This window comes from Cylas formicarius, unplaced genomic scaffold (assembly GCF_029955315.1).
Source record: "Cylas formicarius isolate icCylForm1 unplaced genomic scaffold, icCylForm1.1 PGA_scaffold_9__14_contigs__length_23061073, whole genome shotgun sequence".
Taxonomy (NCBI): Eukaryota; Metazoa; Arthropoda; class Insecta; order Coleoptera; family Brentidae; genus Cylas; species Cylas formicarius.
The window spans coordinates 10,939,170-10,963,048 of record NW_026844365.1 but is presented as its reverse complement, the minus strand read 5'-3'; the positions used below and the strand labels follow the sequence as shown (position 1 = coordinate 10,963,048).

General features: G+C 38.4%; 5 protein-coding genes and 1 pseudogene across 6 annotated transcripts in view; 2 read left to right on the top strand and 4 right to left on the bottom strand.

Annotated features, from left to right (window-relative positions):
• Positions 1-15: 15 nt before the first annotated feature.
• On the bottom strand, positions 16-23,566 carry LOC132707580 (odorant receptor Or2-like). 2 transcript variants are annotated; one of them, XM_060679485.1, is made up of 6 exons: positions 23,396-23,566; positions 723-891; positions 559-661; positions 401-505; positions 200-355; positions 16-150 (listed from the first exon to the last, which is right to left on the bottom strand). In XM_060679485.1, the coding sequence occupies exons 2-6, from the start codon at positions 875-877 to the stop codon at positions 73-75; spliced, it is 597 nt and encodes a 198-aa protein (XP_060535468.1). In that variant the 5' UTR covers positions 878-891; positions 23,396-23,566; the 3' UTR covers positions 16-72. The 2 variants fall into 2 exon arrangements, with proteins under 2 accessions (XP_060535468.1, XP_060535467.1); XM_060679484.1 differs by lacking the exon at positions 23,396-23,566 and having other exon boundaries at positions 723-1,678.
• On the bottom strand, positions 1,647-2,907 carry LOC132707581 (protein yellow-like). The gene has a single exon (XM_060679486.1). The coding sequence runs from the start codon at positions 2,890-2,892 to the stop codon at positions 1,687-1,689; it is 1,206 nt and encodes a 401-aa protein (XP_060535469.1). The 5' UTR covers positions 2,893-2,907; the 3' UTR covers positions 1,647-1,686.
• Positions 4,692-9,360, bottom strand: LOC132707583 (protein yellow-like). The gene has a single exon (XM_060679489.1). It carries the CDS (start codon positions 8,727-8,729, stop codon positions 7,566-7,568), a length of 1,164 nt encoding a protein of 387 aa, XP_060535472.1. The 5' UTR covers positions 8,730-9,360; the 3' UTR covers positions 4,692-7,565.
• On the bottom strand, positions 11,714-13,037 carry LOC132707651 (protein yellow-like; annotated as a pseudogene).
• On the top strand, positions 14,117-20,194 carry LOC132707650 (methanethiol oxidase). Its single transcript, XM_060679572.1, has 8 exons — positions 14,117-14,641; positions 15,080-15,231; positions 15,279-15,467; positions 18,577-18,736; positions 18,791-19,097; positions 19,153-19,250; positions 19,507-19,777; positions 19,834-20,194. Exons 1-8 carry the CDS (start codon positions 14,632-14,634, stop codon positions 20,066-20,068), a joined length of 1,422 nt encoding a protein of 473 aa, XP_060535555.1. The 5' UTR covers positions 14,117-14,631; the 3' UTR covers positions 20,069-20,194.
• The window catches only part of LOC132707585 (ADP-ribosylation factor-like protein 4C), a 32,606-nt gene continuing 30,057 nt past the window's right edge, over positions 21,331-23,879 (top strand). The window contains exon 1 of the mRNA XM_060679491.1: positions 21,331-21,518. The gene's annotated coding sequence lies outside the window, so the exon portion shown is untranslated. The remainder of the gene's footprint in view (positions 21,519-23,879) is intronic.

Genomic DNA, 23,879 nt, shown 5'->3' with positions numbered 1-23,879 from the left:
CTAATGTCTATTCCAACGCGTAGAGTGAATTAGAACGTTAAGACGCAATACATATGACAAGCCAGAGATGATTTACAGGCACTCCTCGAATTCGTTTCTCTCGTACAGACTCTGCATCAGCGCAAAGTAGGAGTAAGCCGTCTTCAAAACCTTCAAAACGACCGGTACAAATCACAATCAGCAATATTTGAAAACGTACCGACAAAAACGACGCCATGCTAAGTCTGGCAAACTTGCCGGCCGTGGTGAACAGCGGCTTCTGGCTCCTTGTGAGCACGATGAGCAGCAATTTCTTGTTGTTTTCGGAGGAAAGTAGCCAGTTGTAGTTGTAGCAAGCATCCGCCACCGCCAAACTCTAAAACGAAATTTTCTATACGTAATTTCAAGGACCCGACCTCACCTTTATCGTCAACAGGCCTGCGAACCAACAGTAAATGCCGATCTCGAAGAGGACGTCGAAGACGAACGCGATGTTGAACAAGAACGCGACGCTGTACAGGTTTCCCTGAAATTGAGGCGATATAGTGTGATCGTTTCTTGATAATACTGAAGACTAACAGTGTGCGTTAGTTGAAAAACGCCGTTGCATATGGAGACGATGCTGCTCAAACACCTCGTCATGCAAATGTACGTAAAAACTTCCTCAATTTGATCTACAAATCTATACAGGTTAAATAATCAGTTTAAGTAACGTGTAGTTTAGGAGGCATTTTCCTTCTTACCGAATAACAGCGACGTGTTTCTTGGCGCACTTGATCAAATGCACTTTCTCCATTTCCTCAAAGTTTGGGTGCCTTTTGAACAAGAAACTGCTGACGGTCTCGCCTAGTATGTCGAGTTGTGCCGAGGCAACGTTGATCAAGCTTATGTTGAGCATATTGAAGCATATGCCTGTCATCACGAGATAAAAGACAGAGAAGATTTGAAGAGCCAGCAACATATAGAACTCTAAAGCGCTGATATCGAACGAGAAGCTTATGGGCAAGGAAAACTCCGTATACAGGGGTCTGTTCAGGTAGAGGGTGATGCTGGCCGCGACGCACGATATGTAGAACGTGGAAATGCCATTGGAAAGGGAAATACACTCGGTTTTGAACGTTACAAGGTTCGAGGGAAAATCATCAAATATGGGAGCCTCCAAGGTGTCGAGTAGTTGGGTAAATTTTCTCTCTTGCCCTTTAAATATCATTATAGCTATGGTGTAGCCGATGTACAATCCCAGCGTGGACAGGTGAGTGGACAAGGCCTCGTAATCCTTCGAGGTGATGAGGATTTTGAGTTCTACGAGGATCGTCATGTCGAATACTAGCGAGACGGCGAAGAACAGGATCCGAAACATTGTCGTAAGGTTGGAGGTATGACGCGTCGGCCAAATACCGCACACCTGGAGCATTGTTTTCGGCACCACGTAGGCGTCTCTCCATTTCGGGGGATCTTGTTCAAGACTCGTTCGCATTTTAGTGATGCAACGGTGTGCCTCGAGAGAGATATCGAGCTGGGCACATATATAGCCGGTGTTGTGTAAAAATGAGGGGGAAATGTATATAATTTTCAGGACATGGGGAGCGACAATCGTTGCTCTCGTAATTACAGCTATCGGCGCGTATCGATCGTTTGATTGCCGGTTAGAAAATTGCCGGGGACCTACACGTTTCAATACCAAAAATACCATTCGGTCACAACTATTTATTTGTCGTACAAGTAACTTTTTGTACCGGTATGGTACCTGAAAACTCTAAACAATACCCTCCCGTCATGGAACAAAGTTTCCTTGGGTTGTATAAACTTGTACATGTAATTCGTAATGAGGTAAATATAACCGCGCTGGTCGAACGCGAATCCGTCTGTCCATACCATCTGCTGCTCGTCACGATCAAACAATTCCGACGTCCACAACGGAGTGCTGGTGTTCCATTTACCGACCCCGTAGAATGTTGGCAACGTGTAAAACAAGTCTCCGTCGCTGTCGATCGTAATACCGTCGCTTTGGCCAAGTTTTCTGCCCACCGCTGTGATATTTTTCCTCCATTCTCCGGTGTTTGCGAGTTGCTGGTTTTTCAACACGCTAGTCGGTATGGAATAGAGCACATCAGAGCCGACGCTGCAGTAGTATACGATCCTGTCATCGCGCGGGGGAGATAGGGCTATCCCATCTATCGGGTATGACGAATCCACCACCGAGCCCTTTATGAACAGCTGCGGATCCGTTTTCCCGGAAAACATGGAAGAATCTCTAAGCTTCCAAGCTTCATTCTTCTCTTTGGAGTAGACTATCAGTCCGGGATCGACTGGTGAAGCATCCGTGATGTACGCAAAGCCCCCGCTCGTTTCGTCCACCACCAGGTCGTTAAGAAACCCCCCCACTTTAAGAGAAACCTCGTTCGGAAAGACCTTAACTCGGATCACTTTTCCTACGTTGTTTAGATCGAGTAGTACCAATTTAGTGGGGCACCTGGTGTAGTTGTTTATCCGGGCACCATCCAAAACCCACATGGTACCCTTGGTGTCGATTTCCATGCTCTGCACGTTTTGCAAGTTACCGCAGTCGGAGTCATCGTTCAGCTCCCAACTGGGGAAAGGCGTGAGCAGAGGATTGAAGGGCTTGTTTTCAACCGTAGTCAGAGTAACGGGTACGCCTTCCCTGAACTTCGGCACCGAGGCGTACAATATGTTTCGGTAGATCTTGATCCCTGCCGGTGCGTTATTTTGAGGTACATATCGACGAGTTTTGAGAGCGTCTTTGTATTCCGCCTGGGACCTCCACGTGTAGTTGAGGAGAGTCCATTGACGGAAGACTTCAAATTTTTCAACGCCGTTCGCCAGCGCTACGTAGGTGATTAAGTAGATGATTTTCATGGTGTAATGACGGTGGGCGAAGAGCGTGTCGTACATTTATGCGCTGTCTTATCAGAAAATTGGTATGACTTTGCTTCAGTTAGTAAGTAAGTAGATAGCGTATGTTGCCATTGTGCCGTTATCGTGCCATTTTTTTCAGTAAATTTTCCGCACAAGGGTTACGTTCCCAATTAACATTCGTTCGCAATACAGGTCAAGTACGTAAGCAATATATATTAAATTAAATTAACTAAATACAAGTAAAGTCAAGAAAGCTTATAATTATTATAGCTTTTAGGTTTCAAGAGCCCATGGTTGTCGAAAGAGAAAAGTATGTACTCGTTTATTATACGTTGTGGCTTCGGTCGTGCCAAATCAAATTCGTGACTAAAATGCCACTTAGTAAAATTGGTGCTACTTTGGTGCGAGTTTGTAGGCACACCTCTTCTAGATTTCGCCAAACATGCTACTGACTCCTTCAGAGAGCTAGCTCAAACTGCTACGTAGGCACCTTAAATACCTGCCGGTGGTAATAGCAGTGGGAAGATAGGTTTAATTGCTTTAGGAATGACTTAATTCTCTATCCTTAGAGTTATTACATTTAAATTAAATGTATTTTCCATAGGTTCCTTAATTTCTTCAATATGGTTTTTAAATCGTTTTGATCCGTGCATAAATCATGAAATACCCACTTAACTGATTCATTATATATTTTTAATTTATAATTATTATTACTATTTTTAATTATATATTTTTAACATCCACACGCAGAGTAAAATGATTTGTGTTTTAAAGCATGTTCTAAGTGTTTTAAGTTTTTTAATTTTTAGCCAGCTTGAAAGTGACACAGCGATGCATCAATTTCATGGACATTTCATTTTTTGTTTACCTATTAACATTACTTAAAACATGTGTCACTAAGGTTGATTATCGTTCCACTGTTTTTCGATTTTGTCACGAATCAATGATTTATTATTAGAGATATCCGAGGAGCAAGGTTTGAAAATAAAAGACACATTATTGAAAAATGTGTGCATTGAAATCTCAACCAAGATAACTACTTCAACAATAGACGATGATAAAAGTTCTACGAATTTAAGTTTTTAATTAATTAATGTTCATTTCGGAAATCGTAGAAAAGTAGGACCTCATATATCAAAGTGGGAGAAATTTTAATAGCATTCTGTTACGTGATGTTAGGCAAAATTTTATTTTGCAATTACGGAATACAAAATTACCAACTTTAGTATTTAGTATTCCGTTCTTTATTTATTTTTTACCATGCGCTTGTTATTTTCAGTTAAGTGTTAAAAGTATTAAAAGGATAATTACTACCAAATGCTGACCTGGAATGGAAAATTTCAGGTATCTCATTAAATGAAAAATTAGTGCAGCTCTAAAGAAGCCAACAGGATGGTTATCGAAACGTTAGCGAATTTCATTTATCAACAACCGACGCAGAAGATTTGCGAATAGTATTACAGAAGCCTGTGGAAGTTTTTTTGAAAAATTGACTTCTAATGGTGTCTCTTATCAGTATATAGTATATCCTACAACACTTGACACGAAAGTAGAGAGCCGTGAAGGTCAGAGTACACGCTGTTTTATTTGCTCCGTTAAAACCGATAATAAGTTCGGAAAAAGTGTCCGAGATTGTTTTGTTTTTTTCTGTATCTGTTTACATTGGACCAGTTCAATATGAGCAATATATGGGTGGGCGTATCCTGTGTAGCTGCCGAGGACAAAAATCGGACGGCTCATCAGCCATTCCAAATAAGGAAATCCTCAGCGAAATCAGGACTATTAAAGTTCTTAACAATGACATGAAGCATTCTATAGAAAATTGCTATATCAAAGTCGAGGAGACAAATGCAATAATTTCGGCTCAGGATAAAAAAATCACGGATTGCCTTGAAAAAAATTCCGTGTGGGGAACGAAATGCGTTTCTTTCGAAAAAGAAAACACAAAGAGAAGTGTGAAGGCGTTTAAAATAGACTCAACAAGCAATTTCAATGACATTCACTAAACGTAAGTCTTTTGTTTTTACCTGTTACTATCAAAATGTTCAAGGGATGTCTTCTAAATTAAAATTGCACTTTCACAACAGGATTTTGACATAATGGTACTAACCGAAACGTGGCGTAACCCATCAGTGTTTGATTTTGAGTGTTTTGACAATAAATGTACCGTTTATAAGAGAGATAGGGACCTTATGTACACAAATAAAAAAACTGGGGGAGGGGTTGTTGTTGCAGTAAATCGGAGAATAAATTCTAAAGAACTTTCTGTGCAACTTAAGTAATTTAGAAAATTTAACCAATATTGAAACAAAGTACCTAGAGTTAATAAATTGCTACGACATGCGAAATTATAATACGGTATTAAACGGTAGAGACAGAGTATTGGATTTGGTTCTGAGTAGTCATAAGTTAACTGTCAGTCGTAGCGATTTTCCTCTCCTGGGAGAAGTAGCGGACCAGTTTTTACTCAATTTGATGGCGAAACTGAAGGTTTTCTTACCGAATTTAATTACCAAAAAGCAGATTTTGAAAAGCTGTATAACTTGTTGAAAGTTACAACGTGGGAAGAGCTGAATGCGTTACAAAGAAATTAATGAAGCTATTGCTCATTTTTACCAGATATTTCTAAGAATTTTATCAGAGAGTGTCCCACTTGCCAAATATACTAAAAAACGCTATCCACTGTGGCTCAACAAAAATATTATAGAGGATTTAAAACGTACAGCCTTTTATCACGATAATATTAAAAAATTCAACATTGATTTTGATATACAGATATTTACTAATTTAAGAAAAAAAAATGTGTGCTGAAAATAACCTACACTCTGATGTAGGAAGTTTCTGCAAACTTGTGCACAACACAAAGGGGACTCCGATGTTGCTTCGGTCTGCATGTTCTCTGAGGAGAGAGAGAAATTAGTGGCAACAGTAAGATAGCCCAAGCCTTTAAAAGTGTGTATTCAGAAAAGCCGGCTACAAACAATCTTGCAAAGGACGACTTACTGTACACAAATACGACACTAACCATAAATGCAATTGCAAAAAATGACATACTGGAGGCTATTGCTAAGCTAAAGCCTAAAAAATCATGTATATTACGCCCTATATTTTTAAAGCCTGCAGGGAGCTTCTGGTCAGACAAAACTCAAACATATCCGGATATCTCGAAAATTTCCAAAATCTGTCCAATAGCAAAGAGTACCAAGCATAATAATATAAAATAGTTCCGCCCTATCGCTTTGATATGCGCGCCAAGTAAAATATTTGAAACGAGCTTTCATAAGAAAATGTATGCTCATGTCAGACCGATACTTGCGGAAGAGCAGCATGGCTTCACGACGAAAAGATCCACTGTGACAAATTTAGCGTGTTTTACTCAATACGTTAACGCTGCTCTAGCCGCGAATATCCAGGGTGATGTAGTATACACTGATTTCGCTAAAGTATTTGACCGTTTGTGCCATGATGTTCTTCTGCGGAAGCTGTCAGCGTTTGGTCTCTCGGGGGAACTCTGAGTCTCTCAAGTTCATATTTAAGCTCCCGGAAACGATATGTGATTTACAGGGGTGCCTCTTCGGAGCCCTTTGCTCGGGGGTACCGCAGGGTTCGAACCTTGGACCACTCTTCTTTGACATTTTGATCAATGGCATGCCACAATCTGCAGCAAATTCACTTAATCTTCTTTTTGCAGATGATTATAAATTATTTCGAAAAATTAGATGTAGACAAGACTGTGAATTGCTGCAAAAGGACTTAAATGAAGTAATCAAATTGTCAGAAACAAATAAGTTGAGTTTTAATATCAGCAAATGTTGTTCCATGACATTTAGCAAAAGATCAAGTCCTATCAAGTATCAATATAGAATGAAAGAAATTATAATAGAACAAAAAACAGAAATGAAGGATCTTGATTTTTGATTTCCGATTAGAATTTTATAAACATATAGACAGCATAACAAAAAAATGTGAGGCTTTGTGGTTCGAAATTCTTCCGGTTTTCAGATTAAGGAAACGCTGAATCTATTGTATAATGCATATGTTAGGAGTATTATCGAATATTCTTCGGTTGTCTGGAGTCAGTACTATTTTGTATTAGAAAAGATTCAGAAGAAATTTTTGAGGTATTATAAGAAGTATGATATTTATTATTTTGATGTACCCTATATCGTTTTGACTGGCGAGTTTGGTGTTTGCACACTTGAAAAAAGAAGGAAAATTGCTGAAGCAATATTTTTGTATAAACTGGTTTGGGGCAGAATAGATTATTTTTTTCTAATTAGTTATTTAAGATTCATTGTGCCTACATATTTAACAAGGAATAATATCACTTTTGAACTTGCTAGAGCTTACACTAATCTAGGACAGGACAGAATGTGTAACTTAATAAATAGTGAACTGCGTGAAGTGGACATTTTTCAAAATGGTTTCTGCAACTTTCGAACTATAATTTTAAACAAACTGTAATATCGCTGTATCTGCTCATATTTCTTTTTTCTTTACTGTTGCTTACCAATTTACTGTTATTCCATAACTTATAGTCTAATTAACTATTAAAAAGTAGCATGTTAATTTATTATTTTACATATATGAAACTCTTATTACTATTACTATTTTTGCTCTGGGTTTTATGATATTTGAACGAAATTTATTTATTTTTTGTAAACATTCCTACAATGTCAATATCAAAATCAACTTTAGGAAAAAACGATTTATTTGCTGTATAGGTAACTTTTAGTGCGTGAGTGGTACTTAAACACTCTAAACAATACCCTCCCGTCATTGAACAAACTTTCCTTGGGTTGTATAAATTTATACACGTAATTCGTAATGAGGTAAATATACCCGCGCTGGTCGAACGCGAATCCGTCTGTCCATACCATCTGCTGCTCATCGCGATCAAATAATTCCGATGTCCACAAGGGGGTGCTGGTGTTCCATTTGCCCACCCCGTAGAAGGTCGACATCGTGTAGAACAAATTTCCATCGCTGTCGATCGTAAGACCTTGGCTTTGGCCAAGTTTTCTGCCGACTAAGGTAATACTTTTCCTCCATTCTTCGGTGTTTGCCAGGTGCCGGTTTTTCAACGCGCTTGTCGGTATGGAATAGAGCGTATAAGATCCGATGGTGCAATAGTATACCATCCTGTCGTCGCATGGTGGAGATAGAGCTATGCCATTGATTGTGTATGACGAATCTAATACTGAGCCCTTTATGACCAGTTGCGCCTCGTTGGAAAACATGGAAGAATCTCTAAGTTTCCACGCCTCGTCTTTTTCTTTGGAGTAGACTATCAGTCCGGGATCAACTGGTGAAGCATCCGTGATGTATGCAAACCCTCCGCTCGTTTCGTCCACCACCAAGTCGTTAAGAAACCCGCCCACTTGATGAGAAGTCTCGTTCGGGAAGACGTTAACTCGGATCACCTTTCCTCCGTTGTTTAGATCGAGTAGTACCAATTTAGTGGGACATCTGTTGTAGTTGTTTATCCGGGCGCCATCTAGAACCCACATGATACCCATGGTGTCGATTTCCATGCTTTGCACGCTTTGCAAGTTCGCGCAGTCGGAATCATCGTTCAGCTCCCAACTGGGGAACGGAGAGAGCAGAGGGTTGAAATGATTGTTCTCGACGGTAGTCAGCGTGACAGGCACCCCCTTCCGGTACTTTGGCACCGAAACGTACAAGGTATTCCCGTAAATCTTGATACCTACCGGTGCATTGTTTTGAGGTACGTAGCGACCTGTTTTGAGGGCGTCCTTGTATTCTGCCTGGGACCTCCAGGTGTAGTTGAGGTGAGTCCATTGGCGTACGACTTTGAATTTTTCAGCGCCGCTGACCAGCGCGGCGCAGGTAATTAGGTAGATGATTTTCATGGTGAATTGACGGCCATTTTTAAACGTTTAAGGTGAGCGAACAACGTATCGCATATTTATGCGTTACTTTATCGGAAAATTGATATTGCTTTTGCTTGAGTTAGTAAATTAGTAAAGTAGACAATTTATATTATCATACTGTCTGATCTTTATAATAATAACAATTTTTGGTTTAGCTTGAAATATTTTTTTTCTATTCCCTTCTGTAACATACCTCATTATACATCGAACTAGAGTGCCGAAAGCGTCACTTTACCACTTGAGTTTCTTGTCCCACGGATCCGAGCCTCTTCGGACATTTCCGGGATATTACCACACGAGTTTGGGAGCAATCGAATGTAAATCAATGCGAAAACTAACGGTCTTAGAAAAAGTATAGTATGCAACAGGTTTGGTAAACTTTTTAAGTCACTCATTTATTAAACACCTGTTCCGCTAGTGAGAAATAAACTCGTGACGCAAATTCCGTTTACATCACTCATTTTTTGTGATGCTTTTGTGAAATCTACCCAAAAACTAACGGTCGTAGAACTCGTATCTAATGTGCCGTTTATCAAAATTGTTGCATTATTTACTTCTTTCCTTAGTACACCCCTTCTGGATTTCTCTTGAGCGCTGAGTGAAAACTCTGTCTTGCTGACTTTGCTCCTTTGGGGCGCTGGTAATGGTCTATAATTTCCTCACGCATGTTGCAAATCAATAAGTTATTATTAGAAATGTCTGAGGACGTAGTTAAAAAAGAAGCACATGCATTATTGAAAAAAGTCTGTATTGAGAGTTCTGGCGAACCAGAAACTTCTTCAACTTTGAATGGACATAATAAAAAGTGATTCCGTTTTTTTACCATACTTCTGTAATTTTTATTAAAATATGAAGTAACTAAATGTGTAATCAATACTAAGTTTCAACTGGGAATTTCAAGCATCTAATCGAAGGAGAACAAAAAATGTGGGATCTTTCATTATCGGACGACGAAGAAACCGTGAAATTTTTAAGGTATATAGTATATAAATAACAAGATTGCTTTCGAAAAATCGTCACTGGGCGGGGCAAGTTCGTAGCGCGTAGCAGCTTTTTATTATAAAAGGAAAGACCTTCGCGGTTTCGTGTGGTAAAGGGACGCACTGTTTTTTTATCGTGCTCCTGCGGACCACTATGGAACTTTCGCAAAATCGATGTAATTTAATTGTGCATGCACCCTGTATAAAATGTCGTTCACATCTCGTCGAACTTCCAAGTTACAGCAAACATCGGCAAATATTAAAATTTGCACAAATAATAGCTCGCTCCCCGTATAATTGACGAAATCTGAAACTCTCTCGCAACACGCTTTGCGATTTCAATATGGATTTTTTCAAATATCCCGAGCAGCGTATGTGATAGATGAAAACCGCAAATACAAAAATTGGAGCTCTTCATGCGCCCTATAACACCGTTTGAATCAATTAACCATATTTTTTACGATTTTTGATTTGCGACTAATAATTTACTCTGTAAAAGAACAATTTTCTATATCTTTTAGATTTTTGCCTATAACTTGAAAACCCTGTATATAATCGAAAAAATGTCCGAAATAAATGTTATTCCACTGGATCTTCTGCGTCTGCCGATTCAAGTATTTTGCCAATCGGATGAAGGATTATGGAGGAAAACATATTTTTCTAGAAGCTAAAATTACCAAAAAAAAAATTCAAATATTTTTAAAAAATACTTGGTAAAATTTGATTGCGCTCAATTTCTACTGTTTACATGCGCACACGGACTTTTACTTCTCTGCTAAATTTGAAGTTGATATCTGCAAATTTAGGACAATTAACACATTTCTCATTTAGCACGGAATATCGCGAACACCCTATATAATAGGTAAAAACCTTAAATGCAAAAGTTTTTGCTGTCTATGCGGCTATATCGCAATATAAAAGGAAGTGAGATCTGAATCATAGTCTTTCAGTTATAATCAATTTTCAATAATAGGGACGAGGGGGGGGGGGGCATTTTTCTTTTTTTTTTATTTGTGGCGTACTCTGTATATTATTGAAAAATTGTCAAACATGAAAATTTTTCAAGAATTTTTTTGGTGTCTTAAATGGTTGTTGAAAAATAAGGTTTTTTATAGACACTTGCACACGCGATTTTTAATTTTTTTAGAATACTTACCCCCTAGCCACCCCTTATTTTCCATAGGTCCTGGCACGGGGCAAAGCCAAAGGCATATATGTGCCAACATTTCAGGCAGTTATCGTGCTTCATAGTACTAACCAAAAAACAGTCGAAAATCGCGAAAAAAATATGGATACCGGCTTTGGATCAGGGTCATTTCTTATAAGCTTGTGGAGGATTCAAGAGGAGGCAAATTTTAATTTTGTAGCCCCAAAGGTTCCAAAGTTATTCAGAAAAAAACAAACGAGAACAGAGAACGGACAACGGACAGACAAAAAATTTTATTTTTCGACGGTGATCATTTCTGTGCCAATGGTTGTCCCTTAGGACCTACCGTTACCGAGATATAAAATTTTTATACGAGCGTAGATACTTTCGAAAAATTAGATTTCATCGATTTTCGAAAGTAACAAGTAGTAAAGACTACACTAAGCTTTGATTATTTTGCGTCTGCGGTGATATTACACCCAGCCCACCCATAATTGCCGAGCAGCCATAGCTTTTAGTGGCACTGACTTTTATTGAGAAATGTTGGGACGTCTATGGTTAATATACGGGAATGTAGTCGCGATATAAAATAAATCCGCATTATCATCCTAACGCGGAGAAATAAGTGGTAATGTTTTAAATATTTCCCAAGGTTAAGCGATTACCGAAAACGCTCACCATAAACGATAAAGTTTTTTTTCACAATTGTTACAGGTGATAAAAGACCTCCGCCATAGGAGGTAAATTTCAATTTTGTAGCTTCAACGGTTCGAAAGCTATTCAGTAAAAATCAAAAGACGAGAACGAAGAATGGAAAACAGAAAAAAAAAAACATTTTTTTTTTCGACGGTGATCATTTCTGTACCAACGGCGATCCCATAGGGCCTACCGTTACCGAGATATAAAATTTTTATATGTGCGCGGATACTTTCGAAAAATTCGATTTCATCGATTTTCGAAAGCAACAAGTCTGAAGAGCAAGCTACATAGAAATGCCCATCATCGCGCTGTGCACCTCTACTTGATGAAAAATATATTCAAGAAAAATAAAACTGTAGAAGTAATTGTAGTTCAAGCGCCTTATTATTTATAAGGCCAAGCAAATTCCATTCCGCTTTTTTCTGTAAAACTTATCCACTAAATTATTTTATTATGCGGAACTTCTCGTTAATACTATTTTGTATTATTAACCTTGGACACAACGATTTATTCACTGTACAGATAACTTTTGGTACCCGTGCGGTATCTAAACACTCTAAACAACACCCTTCCGTCGTTGAACAATCTTTCCTAGGAAGTAAATATCACCGCGCTGGTCGGACGCGAATCCGTCTGTCCACACCATCTGCTGTTCGTCGCAATCGAACAATTCGGAGGTCCACAAAGGGGTGCTCGTGTTCCATCTGCCCGCCCCGAAGAATACTGGCAAAGTGTAGAACAAGTATCCGTCGCTATCGATCGTAATACCGTCGCTTTGTCCAAGTTTTCTGCCGACTTCTGTGATATTTTTCCTCCATTCTCCGGTGTTTGCGAGTTGCTGATTTTTCAACGCGCTGGTCGGTGTGAAATAGAGTGCATCAGAGCCAACGCTGCAGTAGTAAAAGATCCTGTCGCCACGCGGCGGAGATAGGGCTATCCCATCTATCGGGTATGACGAATCCACCACCGAGCCCTTCATGAACAGCTGCGGGTTTGTCTTCCCGGAAAACATGGAAGAATCTCTAAGCTTCCATGCCTCGTTCTTTTCTTTGGAGTAGACTATCAATCCCGGATCGACTTTCGATGTATCCGCGATGTATGCAAAGCCTCCACCCGTTTCATCCACCACCAAGTCATTAAGAAAACCACCTACCCTAGGGAAAACCTCGTTTGGGAAGACCTTAACGCGGCTTATTATTTCTCCATTGTTGAGATCGAGTTGTATCAGTTTGGTGGGGCAGCGGTTGTAGTTGTTTATCCTGGTACCATCCAGCACCCACATGACACCCTGGGTGCCGATTTCCATGGTTTGTACGCTTTGAAGGTTCGCGCAGTCGGAGTCATCATTTAACTCCCAGCTGGGGAACGGCGTGAGCAGGGGGTTGAAGGCTTGTTCTCGACCGTAGTCAGCGTGACTGGTACTCCTTCCCTGAACTTTGGTACCGCGACGTACAATGTGTTTTGGTAGATTTATTTTTTGCTTGAGTTAGTATTTAAGTAAATTTTCCACACAGAGCTTACTTTTCCCATTAATTTTCGCGCGCAATAAAAGTCAACTACACAAGCAATAAATTATGCCACGATCGCTAGTTTTTCTCTATGATTATTTTATAGCAGTCAAGTCACTCATTGAATTATTGCAAAGTTTACTTAAAGACGATTCGTAATAGAAAAAGTATAATATGCAACAAGCTGATCTTCAGATAATTTTGTTTTTCTCCACTACTCTATTCTAATTTCTTTAATACGTGAATAAATTAATAACTAAATATGCACTTAAAGGATTTATTATGCACTGCTTACCTGTAATGGGAATGCGTGAAAACCAAGTAGGTTGATTTGTGTTTTTAAAATACGTTCTAAATCTTTTTTTAATTTTTTAGTCCGCTGTGCGGCACCGATATATCTATGTCATGGTTAACTCATTTTTTATTTACCATGTTATGTCACTTTAAACAACGTTATTTACTATTTTGTGTCTTCTGATTTATTATTAGAGGCTTCTGAGCAATTTTGAATATTACTTAAAACAGAGAGATGCTGAAACGTTTTGGTAGCAAGAGATGTTGTTCAAATTAATAGCAATTAACAAATTGGCAAATTTGAATATTCAAAATGCTGCTTTTGTTTTATTATTCTTATATCAAACTTTTACGCCGTTTTCAATAAAAACGCTATTAATTCATGTTTTTTTTAGAAACTCTAGAAGCATCTTACTGGATATTAGGTAGCTAAACCCGAACAAGTTTTTTCAGGTTTAAGAGCAACGTCCGCCGTAGTATCTGAAGCAATTGTCAAATAAAAAAATGTTTGTAAATAGTTTCCGACACTTATTTTAAGACAACTAAATAATTGTGTATGCAAAAGTAGCAAAAATGTACAAATCCACCGACAACATATAAAATATAATAACAATATGACATTAATAGCTAACAAAATTTAATTTTGCAGTTACGGAATAAAAAGTGAGCAACACACATCGTTCCATATTTATTTTCAGAATATCCTCTATAAATACCGGTCTCATAGTGCTTGTTTTATTTTTACCATACATCTGTCATTTTCGTTAAAGCGTGAAGTGATTACGAAGTACCAAATTGTAATGGCAAATTTGAAGCATGTCAGCGAATGAGAACAAAAAATCTTGATAACACTATCAATGAAATGGACGAAATTGAATGTGTTAAACTTTTGGTACAGTATATGGTAATCTTATAAGAATTAACAAGAATAAATCACTTGTCTGAAGAATTACAATGAGGAGCAAGCTACATAGAAAGGTTCAATGTTGCGCTTTGATAAACTGCCACTTGGGCCACCCTGTAGTCCAAGCGTTTCGAGTTGCTTTCATCTCGCCCAGAAATCTCGTCGATTTGAAAAGATCGCCGAGTAATATAACATATCAACCGAATACCGCTCGGTCCGAGATAAACAATAATCAACGGGGTTCAAATACGTCTATTTATACGGCTGCAGTCGTACCGCATCCTGACGAGTACAGTTTAAGTGCGACCTTGCTATTGAACTTAACCTAACCAGCGTTGACTCGAAAGTAATGGATAAAGGTAAGTGTTATTTGCAGTGGCTCCAAGTAATATCCGTTTCGGAAATATTCGTTGATTTATTAGCCGCAATAGACGTCATAAAGCGCTATAGATATCGGTCATCTACCTGTATTGATAAAGATCTAGTTTTTTAATTTGCTTGATGGAATTAAATCGTTTTTATATCACTTTTTCATAATATTTAAGAAAGAAGTGTAGTCTCAATGAACAATAATAGTATATTTTCATGTCGAGGAAATTGGTTAGAAGTACTATTTAACCTTTTTTTTAATTCTTATAATCGATTGTAGAAGCTACTCATTAGGTCAACAAGTGCACAAAAAACGAAACATCAGGAGGTTATTGAACTAACAAAGTGTAAATTGATCATTTTCAAAGAGAATTGCCATAAAATTGTACGAAATTAACTCAAACTTCTAATTTAAACGAACTATATAGGACCAGGCTATGCCACGCCACTGGACGCGTTCCTCAACGGTCCCAGGGAGGAAATTCTGTACGTCTGCTGCGTCCAACCCGACCAGAGAGGTACAAAAAGTGACGCTTTGGCAACGGTAGATGTCGATCCGGCGTCGCCCACTTACTGTCAGGTAGGAAACAACTTTCGCGTATTTTGGTGGATCATGCCGAGTTTCAGATCATCAACCTGCTGCGAACCGGTCGAAAGAACGACGAATTGCACCACAGCGGATGGAACATATGTTCCAGTTGCCACGGAAAAAAGAACTGTTGCAAGAGGGACAAGCTGATTTTGCCCGCTCTCATGTCGGATAGGATCTACGTCGTGGATGTCGGGAAGGATCCGAGGAGACCCACAATTTTCAAGGTCTAGTGCCAATATGTACTCTTTTCAAATTGATCGTACGGCTGACAGAAATAAAGTCTGTTCATAGATATAAGAAAGTGACTAACTAACTGATACGAACTAAGGAAAGACTCGGGCAAGCTGTAAGAATGAAATATGGCCGAACAGGTCCGTACTTTGCTTAGAATTTAATTATTTGGGGTTGTTTTAGGAAAGATACTAAATAATATTTATTTATTTATTTATGTATTTATGTTTAAATCTAAAATAAAATTATAAATTATTTTTATTACCTACTTAAATTACTTAAAATTATTCACATAATATATCAGTAACACTATCGCTATCATCGCCTCTTCTAATTGTTATTTATTCTATATTATTTGCAATATGGATAAACGATTGTTCAGTTTTTTCTATATGTTTAACAGAATTTGCCCAACTTTGTGGAGGGATGTTAAAAACTTCGGTTTCTATATGTTTGAGGACATTGAAGTTAACACGGGGAAAAACATTTTTACGACGAATGGCAGATTTCAGTTGGTGCCAAACATGTTCAATGGGATTAAATATACAGTGGTAAGGTGGAAGCCTTAAAACTGTATGCAGTAGATTTTTTGCATAATTATCACAGACGTATTCCTTTTGTAGGTTCAAGATTTGTAGAACCTCAATTAATTGCTTTTTGGTATAATCTTCGTGAAAATAAATGTCGTTATTATACATGTATTTTTGGATTGTTGCTTTTGTGTCGCATAAGGAAGGGGTTTTAGTCAACTGTCTACTGTGATAACTTACTTGCATTGTCCATTACAATTACGCTATTAGGAAGAATGTTAGGAACTAGTTTGTTTTTAAACCAACTTTAAAATTAGTCAGCGGTGGTGTCTTTATGGTAATCCAGAGAAGAATCTTTAATATTTTTCGCAGACAGAAAAAGTCCATTTGGAATTGAACCATCTTTAGAGCCAGCATGCAAAATAGTTATTCTTTTACCTCTTTTTGATGGCGCGTTTGTTTTACACTTATCAGTTGAGTCAACCCAACCCTTTTCCGGGGTATCATAGGTGTCGAACCAGGTTTCATTTAAGTAAATAATTGGCCTTTGTTGTTCTCTGTAAATCCTATTTTTTGTAGATATTCCAGTTTCCATTTTCCGAATTCTAAAAGATTCCATTAAAACTTGCCTTTTGTCAATTTTTTTTAAAATCTAAAACCCATATCTTTAATGCACTTCCATAAGGTAGTTCTGCCACATTTAACACATGTTTCATCTTTTTGAAGCCTCCTAATTAAGATATCTAATGTAGGCACGCTTTGTTCGTCGTATAACTGGTAAATTTTATGCCGTGCTATATCTTGATCACTTTCATCTACACTCGAGAAATTGTCAGCATCGCTTCTTTTTTTCCTCGCTGAAATAGGATTATTCACAATTTTCCATACAGTTGATGTTGGAATTTTCGTCAATGTGGCCGTTTGTTCTAAAGATGCGCTTGCTTGCTGGCACCACGTTCAATGAGAGTCAAATAAACATTGTTTATAACTTCCTTAGTCTCAATAGAATAGTGTTTTCTACATTTGGGCGGGAGCATCCCCTGACTCACACATATTTTGCATAATTCGCACACGATTCAACACACGCTGTATTACACTCGAAATAAGAATGATTAGTATACCGAACCAAAGAATAGTAAACAAAAGTAGGTATAAAATTATTTTCTATTACGGACCACAATTTTACCTGAATTTAAATTCCGAAACTTTAGGTAATATTCTTGTTGCATTGTATGTTAATGACCACCCTTGGATAATCCCATTCAAAAGCAATTGGTCACTTTCTTATATCTATGAACAGACCATACCAAGAGGATAAACCCTAAAAAGTCGGTGGGCCCGATAAGATAGATAATTAAAATCCGCATTCATTGGCTTCTTCAATTGCTTCATTATCCTAATTTTGAAAACCAAAGAATATTCTAGCATCTATCGAGATGATAGAGGGTGATGTTCCCATTTTAACAACTATAGAACCTGGGCAACTGCAACCAGTAATTTTTTTAATCGATTTTATGTAAATGTATTTTTTCTCATCTATCAGAAATCATATATTCAATAAATACATCAATTCTTTTGAGAAAACTGATTGCCTTCGGGGTCTCGGTTAATTTACTAGACTAGTGGCAATTCTATGTGCTCCCAATAAAATTTTTGAATCAATTTCAGAAATAATAAATCCAATGAATAAATAATAAATAAATAAATTATACATCTTGCATTTTACCTATAAGAGGAGTTAATGTATATTGCGATAATCGATGTAGAAAATCTGGGTCTTCTGGTTTTCCTTTTTTTAATTAACTTAATGATTTTTCTACTCCCGTCTGTAAAATACCTAATTACGCACCGATCCGTCAGTTTTGTTTCTCACGAATCCGAGCCACTTCGGACATTTCCGTGATTTTACCGCACGGGTTTGAGAGCGATCGGATGTTTTCCGAGATATTTCCCGCGCTTTGAATTTTGACGTTTGTCAATTCCGCCAGTCATGTCAGTGAATGTATTCGTGTTGTTTTGCGAAAATGTACCAAAAAATAACGGATCTAGAAAAAGTATAGTATGCAACACATTCGGTAAACTTTTTAAGTCACTCGTTTGTAAAACACTCGCTATGTTCGTATCAAATGAACTCGTGGGTCAAATACCGTTTACTGCAATTGTTGCATAATATACTATTGCCAGTGCTCTAACTTAAAATTTTATAGTAACTGAAACTCCAAAGCATTGTCTTTATTTTTTACTTCAGGGGGAGTGTTCTATTGCGAACAGAATAACATTTGATAAACGAATACGTTTTAAACTTGCGTTGGTAATTAATTTTCAGTATTAATTATTAACTGAACAATAGTATTCTACCAACAAAAACAGAAACTTTGTACATAAAAATAAATTCTGATGTACATATAAGAAACTTTGAAGTCCACTTATTTTAAGCTCAGTTTTGAAAAGCGTCCTGAAACTACTTAACAAGTTTAATTTCCTTTTGTCCCACACTCCTGGTCGTACTCCAAAGCAACGTATTCAACAACCCAAGACAACAAACGTTCAAAAATGTTTTTCCTATCATTAGGTCATAGAAAGCGAGGAAATGCAAAAATTGAATTGCTCGACTCCCCATACTGCCCATTGCTTGGCTACGGGCGACATAATGATCTCCGTAATGGGTGATGTAGACGGGAACCCAAAAAGCGACTACGTCCTCGTCGATGGCAAAACTTTCACAGTCAAAGGTACTTTGTTTGCCCATCCTATCCATCAGATCGGCGACTAAAACAAAATTACAGGCACCTGGGTTAAGGGCGACTCTGCCAAATTCAACTACGACTTCTGGTACCAGCCGTACTACGACGTCATGGTTTCTTCTGAATGGGGTGCACCCAGGATCTTCAAAACTGGAGTCCACCCTGGAGATTCGGTGGAGAACTTAGCGTTTGGGAAATCGATCAACTTTTACTCGTGGTCTAAGAGGCAACTGATCCAGACCATCGACCTTGATGGCGACGGGGTGGCTCCACTGGAGATAAGATTTTTGCACGACCCTAAGGAGAAACAGGGTTACGTCGGATGCGCCGTTAGCTCCACCATCATCAGGCGAGTTTAAATGGACCGACTCAAATGTCAGTAATGGCTAATTTGGAGATTACAGGTTTTATTTGAAGGACGACGGTACCTGGGGAACCGAGAAAGTGATCGATATACCAAGAAAGAAAGTGTCCGAGTGGATGCTTGGCAACACGGTGAACGGTAACGTCTTGCAATTATCTAAGTAGTGTCCGGTATGACCTGTCTCATAAAACAAATTATCAAACTAATACTAGACCACAATAGAATTACCTTAAGACTAATAACTAATGGTTTGCGTTTTTTTGTCCTACTGCCATGTATATAGGCATTATAGAGCTATTGGAAAATATGCTTGGCGGCTTCGAAGAGACCAAGGAACTACTTGTACTCTTCCTGACCACTCTGTTGAATAAATAGAAGAATATGTTTTTCTCAGGTATGATCACTGACATTTTGATCTCGCTGGACGACAAGTACCTCTACTTCAGCAACTGGCTGCAGGGAGACGTCAGGCAGTACGATATAAGCGATAGGTCTCGCCCAAAGCTTACGGGACAGATATTTCTCGGCGGAAAGCTGGTTAAAGACTCTGCTATCCAGGTATTGGATGATCCGGAAAAAACAACTCCCGTGGAGCCGGTATACTTAAAAGGAAAACGATTCTTCGGAGGACCTCAGATGTTGCAGCTCTCTTTGGATGGCAAAAGGTACGAAAATCCGAAACCGTCGACAACCATTTCGCACTTTCGCCTACATTTTGTAGACTTTACGTCAGCTCGAGCTTGTTCTCCCCATGGGATCGTCAGTTTTATCCTGAGACAATCAAGGAAGGTGGGAAAATTGTGAAAATCGACGTGGACGTCGAGAACGGTGGGATGAAGCTCGACGAAAAGTTCCTGGTGGACTTTTCCGAAACCGAAGATGGTCCACTCTTACCGCACGAAATGAGATATCCCGGTGGAGACTGCACGTCGGATATTTGGATGGCTGACGAATGATTTGGGAGGAATATAATATTTGAGTTGAGTTTGAGTTTAATTTCGTGTCAGTCTTAGAGTTACATGAAAATTGATCTCTGTCAACCAGAAAATTAAGATTTAGCTGGCCATAATAATAAATGATAAAACGAGGTTATAAACATCTCTTTATTAGTGAAGCCTTTATTATCTTGGGATATTGGACAAAAGATATGAGAAATTGACTTTCTGTTTGTAGAGTAGACAAATACCTGAATTGTTAATTGGCATTTTGTAGTTGTGGGTTTGGTATTAATGATAAATCTGAACCAGATGATCTAGATGGTATCTAGAAAATACAATAAGAAAAGGTATTTTTGCAATGTGTTCTTTATTTGAGAGAACTTTTCTTTTGAAGAATGAAGACCTAAAAAAAGCTGCTACACTAAATCCATCAGTAGTATCAGTTGGATAGTTTATTCCATTTCCATCCACATTTTGTAGTAGAAATGAGATGTTAATGGGAAGGTTAGCTTGGCCCTAGTCCAAGTCTCCTATAACCAGAGTCAAAACTAAACAAAACGTTTATGGAAATGTAGTATCAATAATTACAACCACCGATAGCGCAAGAGTGGTTTCAGATGGTAGTTTAGAAGTTGTTTTGCTGACAGCGGGTCCTATTCGCGAATTTACTTTCTGATGGCTGCTCACATTCGGTGCGTTGTAGAAACCGTACCGTTATTAATTCCAAAACGTGAAATTTTAATCGGGTTTACTACAGAGACTGTAGCTCAAAGGACATTCTTACATTGCGCAATCAAACTAGCGATCCCCTATGAAATTAATTAAATATTACAGAGGGTCAGCTCTACAGTCTGTTGGGAAGTTGCAAGAATATTACTACAGTTCTCCTGAAGGGTTTCTAGGTAGGTTTAAATAATGACATTGTTACATAATTGTTATTTATTGTTTTTTGTGTTGTCTTTCGATTTTGAAAAGGTACTTTTTCCTTTAAAGTTTCATATTTGATATATTAGAACTGTTGCTGAGCAATATCAACATAACAGGTTTTATTGAATTGTAAAATGGCAAATATGCTCCCTCCAGTGTCTACAATCTCATTCTCTACGCCGAGCCTTGCGGCATCTGACGTCCAATTAGCGAAACCTCTTTAGACGCGGGTCGACCAGGAATCTGCTCAGAGGAACTCTCGGCACCGAGGTGTGTCCCCCCCTGGCGGCTTGCGCGACTCGTTACAATTCAAACTTTCAGTCAACCACTCCAGTCAGCAGTGTGCTCTGAAATGTTGTGAGATGCGCGTCGCCTGGTGCGTTCGCTCGGTTGAAAGAGTGGTGAACTGTCAATAGAAATAAACAAATTCCTTGGTTACGTCTTGATCGGCGCGGTGCCGAATCTGGGGGCGATTTTCAACCGGTATTTTGGACTGTGCGTTTCCGCAGTACGAGCTCTTACCCTGAACGGGTTATACAAGGTTGGTTGTTTATGTGAAAATCGATATTTTCCCGAATTAAAGATGTTGAGGTGGTCCGGTTCATAATTTTCTACCGCTGAGGTGGAATATTTTATGTGGCTCCGTTCTGGGATGTAATTAAAGTTCCCAGTAGCGTCGGTGGCGGGTATGGTTATTCCTCAATTTTCATTCGCGTTATGTCACAGCAGGTTTTTGCGACAGGCAGATTAGGTACCAATGCGGCGAATGTTATCGCGATTTGGGGCGAAAAGAATTTAGACCTTGGACATGTTCAGTAGGGTCTTTTCTTATCGCTCGGCGCGACGACGGAGGGAGCTTTTGTTGATAAAAAAAAGCGGCGCTATCTAAAATCAATATTTTAGTCGGGTTAGGTGCAGGTTGTTTGCCGTGTTCAAGGCAACCCGCGGACCATTGTTGGGTAATTTACGATTTTAGATAATTGTACAGATTTGTCGAGACGTAATTACAGCTCTACCACCGTCGAGATAATGTCGGCTCTCGTTTGGTTGACCTTACGACGATTAGTTTCAAATTAAAAATACGGAAAAAATGCAGAGGTCTGTTCGCCAGCGTTTAATAAGGATTTTCGGCAAGCTTGTATTAGAAAGCCAGCAATTGCCCAAACAAGGTCGAAATATTTGGCAAATTGCGATGTTATCATTAATTGTGGGTTTTCTTTTGTGCTACGTGAAAGAAAAGGAGTAGTTATAGAATGGACACTCTTAAACAATATCTGCTAGTTGCGATTCGGACACTGCCTGGCGATTTTAACGAGCCACGCGGCGTGTAATTTGAAATCGCACATATACCACTTTCTAATAATAATTTATTTAATATATTGATGGAGGTAATACCGATGTTGAAGCGTGACCGTTTTAAGCGTTAAATTAACGAGATATTTTTTTTACGGAGAAAACAGTACAGAATTTGGCGTGCACATTTGAAAATATTACTTGGTATTGAATAATAGTGTATTCATTGCTTGGTTAAGAGGATCTCCATCAACAATCGACGGCTAGCTGCGATATGGATGATCAACGTTGCGCGAGATTGTAAACAAGGTTTAAAGTTGAGAGGAAAAGTGAAAGATTATCCACGCAAATTCTCGATGAAGTTAGCCGTTTAAGTAACCAACCTCAATGTCCTCTCGACAGCCTCCTCATAATCGGTATTGATAATATCATGCCACTAGGCAGATTGGTACTATTATCATTGAAGTTTTTGGTTAACTTTTTAATTTAGTGTTGAATAAGCACCAAAATCAAACAGAAGGCAAACTTTTAACTTATAATATTGCTATTTTTCCCATTTATATCATTGATGACCGACAGAACACTAGGAAGTAAAAATTTGCCTTTTTTAAAAAATAAAATTTTCAAGATTATGGCACATTTAGCTGTTTGGCCTTTGCCTAAAATTGAAGAATAGTAACTCTGATGGCGAGAAATCGCTTTATAATCGAAAGAAATAAAAGTTATAAGTAGAATGTCCAGAAATCGACATCATATATAGAAAAAGACACCGCCCCCGTAGAAACTGCTGAAAAAAAAACTTGACAATGAACCAAACTAACCCAATAGATTTATTTAAGTACATACAAGATCTGCAAACAACAAGCGAAATCAGCTATCTTGGATTGCCTCCATTCGTTACAGCAGTGCCAGATTTATTTATTTCTTGGCGGCATTTTTAGAGCCAAAATAAACTAATTCCTCATTTATGATTTTCTTTTTTCTACTTTTAAAATGAAAACCAAAAAAATATACGTTGCCAGGTCACGGCCATAACGATAACGCAGTTCTGCAAAGCGCAAGCCGCATGCGATGTTGCCAATACATGTAAACGATTTGCTGACTTTCCCCTCATCGCAAACTCACCAATAAGTTATCGAAGTCAAAATGGTCTCTCAAAGTGAGCACTGCCAAACTGAAACTCTCAATACTGGTTCTTCTTGAATAAATTGTAATGTGTTTCGGATGTTGGCTGTCCAGTTACATCTCTAGTTTTGATAAACACTGGCCGGGAACTAATACGTAGTTGCTATTTAAAGCCTAGCGCAAAGTTTCATGATCGACAAAAGACGCGGTTGGCAACTGGTATTCGTCAGTTTATTCCTCAAACAAAACGCGGAACACGCTGTATTAGTGTTCACGTAGTGTCGGCCATTTTAATTGTCAACTGTCAACGATTATTCGAGACTATTTAACAGAGTTCGTCATTACTTTGTAGGTATTAGAATTGGAAATGAATAAAGCCCATTAGATCATTTGAAGTATCCTATAAACATAAGCATTGTTTATCTGTCATTGTTTCGGGATGTTTCTCTCCGATTGTAGTATCGTTTGAAGCCAAGCTAGTACA

What these genes read in the sequence shown, in the direction of transcription:
- LOC132707580 (XM_060679484.1), bottom strand. Translation starts at nt 1,672, where the DNA reads ATGGTATTTTTGGTATTGAAACGTGTAGGTCCCCGGCAATTTTCTAAC. An exon ending in AAACACGTCGCTGTTATTCG is followed by an intron (nt 662 to 722) that starts GTAAGAAGGAAA and finishes TAACCTGTATAG; the next exon opens with ATTTGTAGATCAAATTGAGG. An exon ending in TTTTTCAACTAACGCACACT is followed by an intron (nt 506 to 558) that starts GTTAGTCTTCAG and finishes CCTCAATTTCAG; the next exon opens with GGAAACCTGTACAGCGTCGC.
- LOC132707581 (XM_060679486.1), bottom strand. Translation starts at nt 2,892, where the DNA reads ATGTACGACACGCTCTTCGCCCACCGTCATTACACCATGAAAATCATC.
- LOC132707583 (XM_060679489.1), bottom strand. Translation starts at nt 8,729, where the DNA reads ATGAAAATCATCTACCTAATTACCTGCGCCGCGCTGGTCAGCGGCGCT.
- LOC132707650 (XM_060679572.1), top strand. An exon ending in CGTCGCCCACTTACTGTCAG is followed by an intron (nt 15,232 to 15,278) that starts GTAGGAAACAAC and finishes GCCGAGTTTCAG; the next exon opens with ATCATCAACCTGCTGCGAAC. An exon ending in CAAAACTTTCACAGTCAAAG is followed by an intron (nt 18,737 to 18,790) that starts GTACTTTGTTTG and finishes ACAAAATTACAG; the next exon opens with GCACCTGGGTTAAGGGCGAC.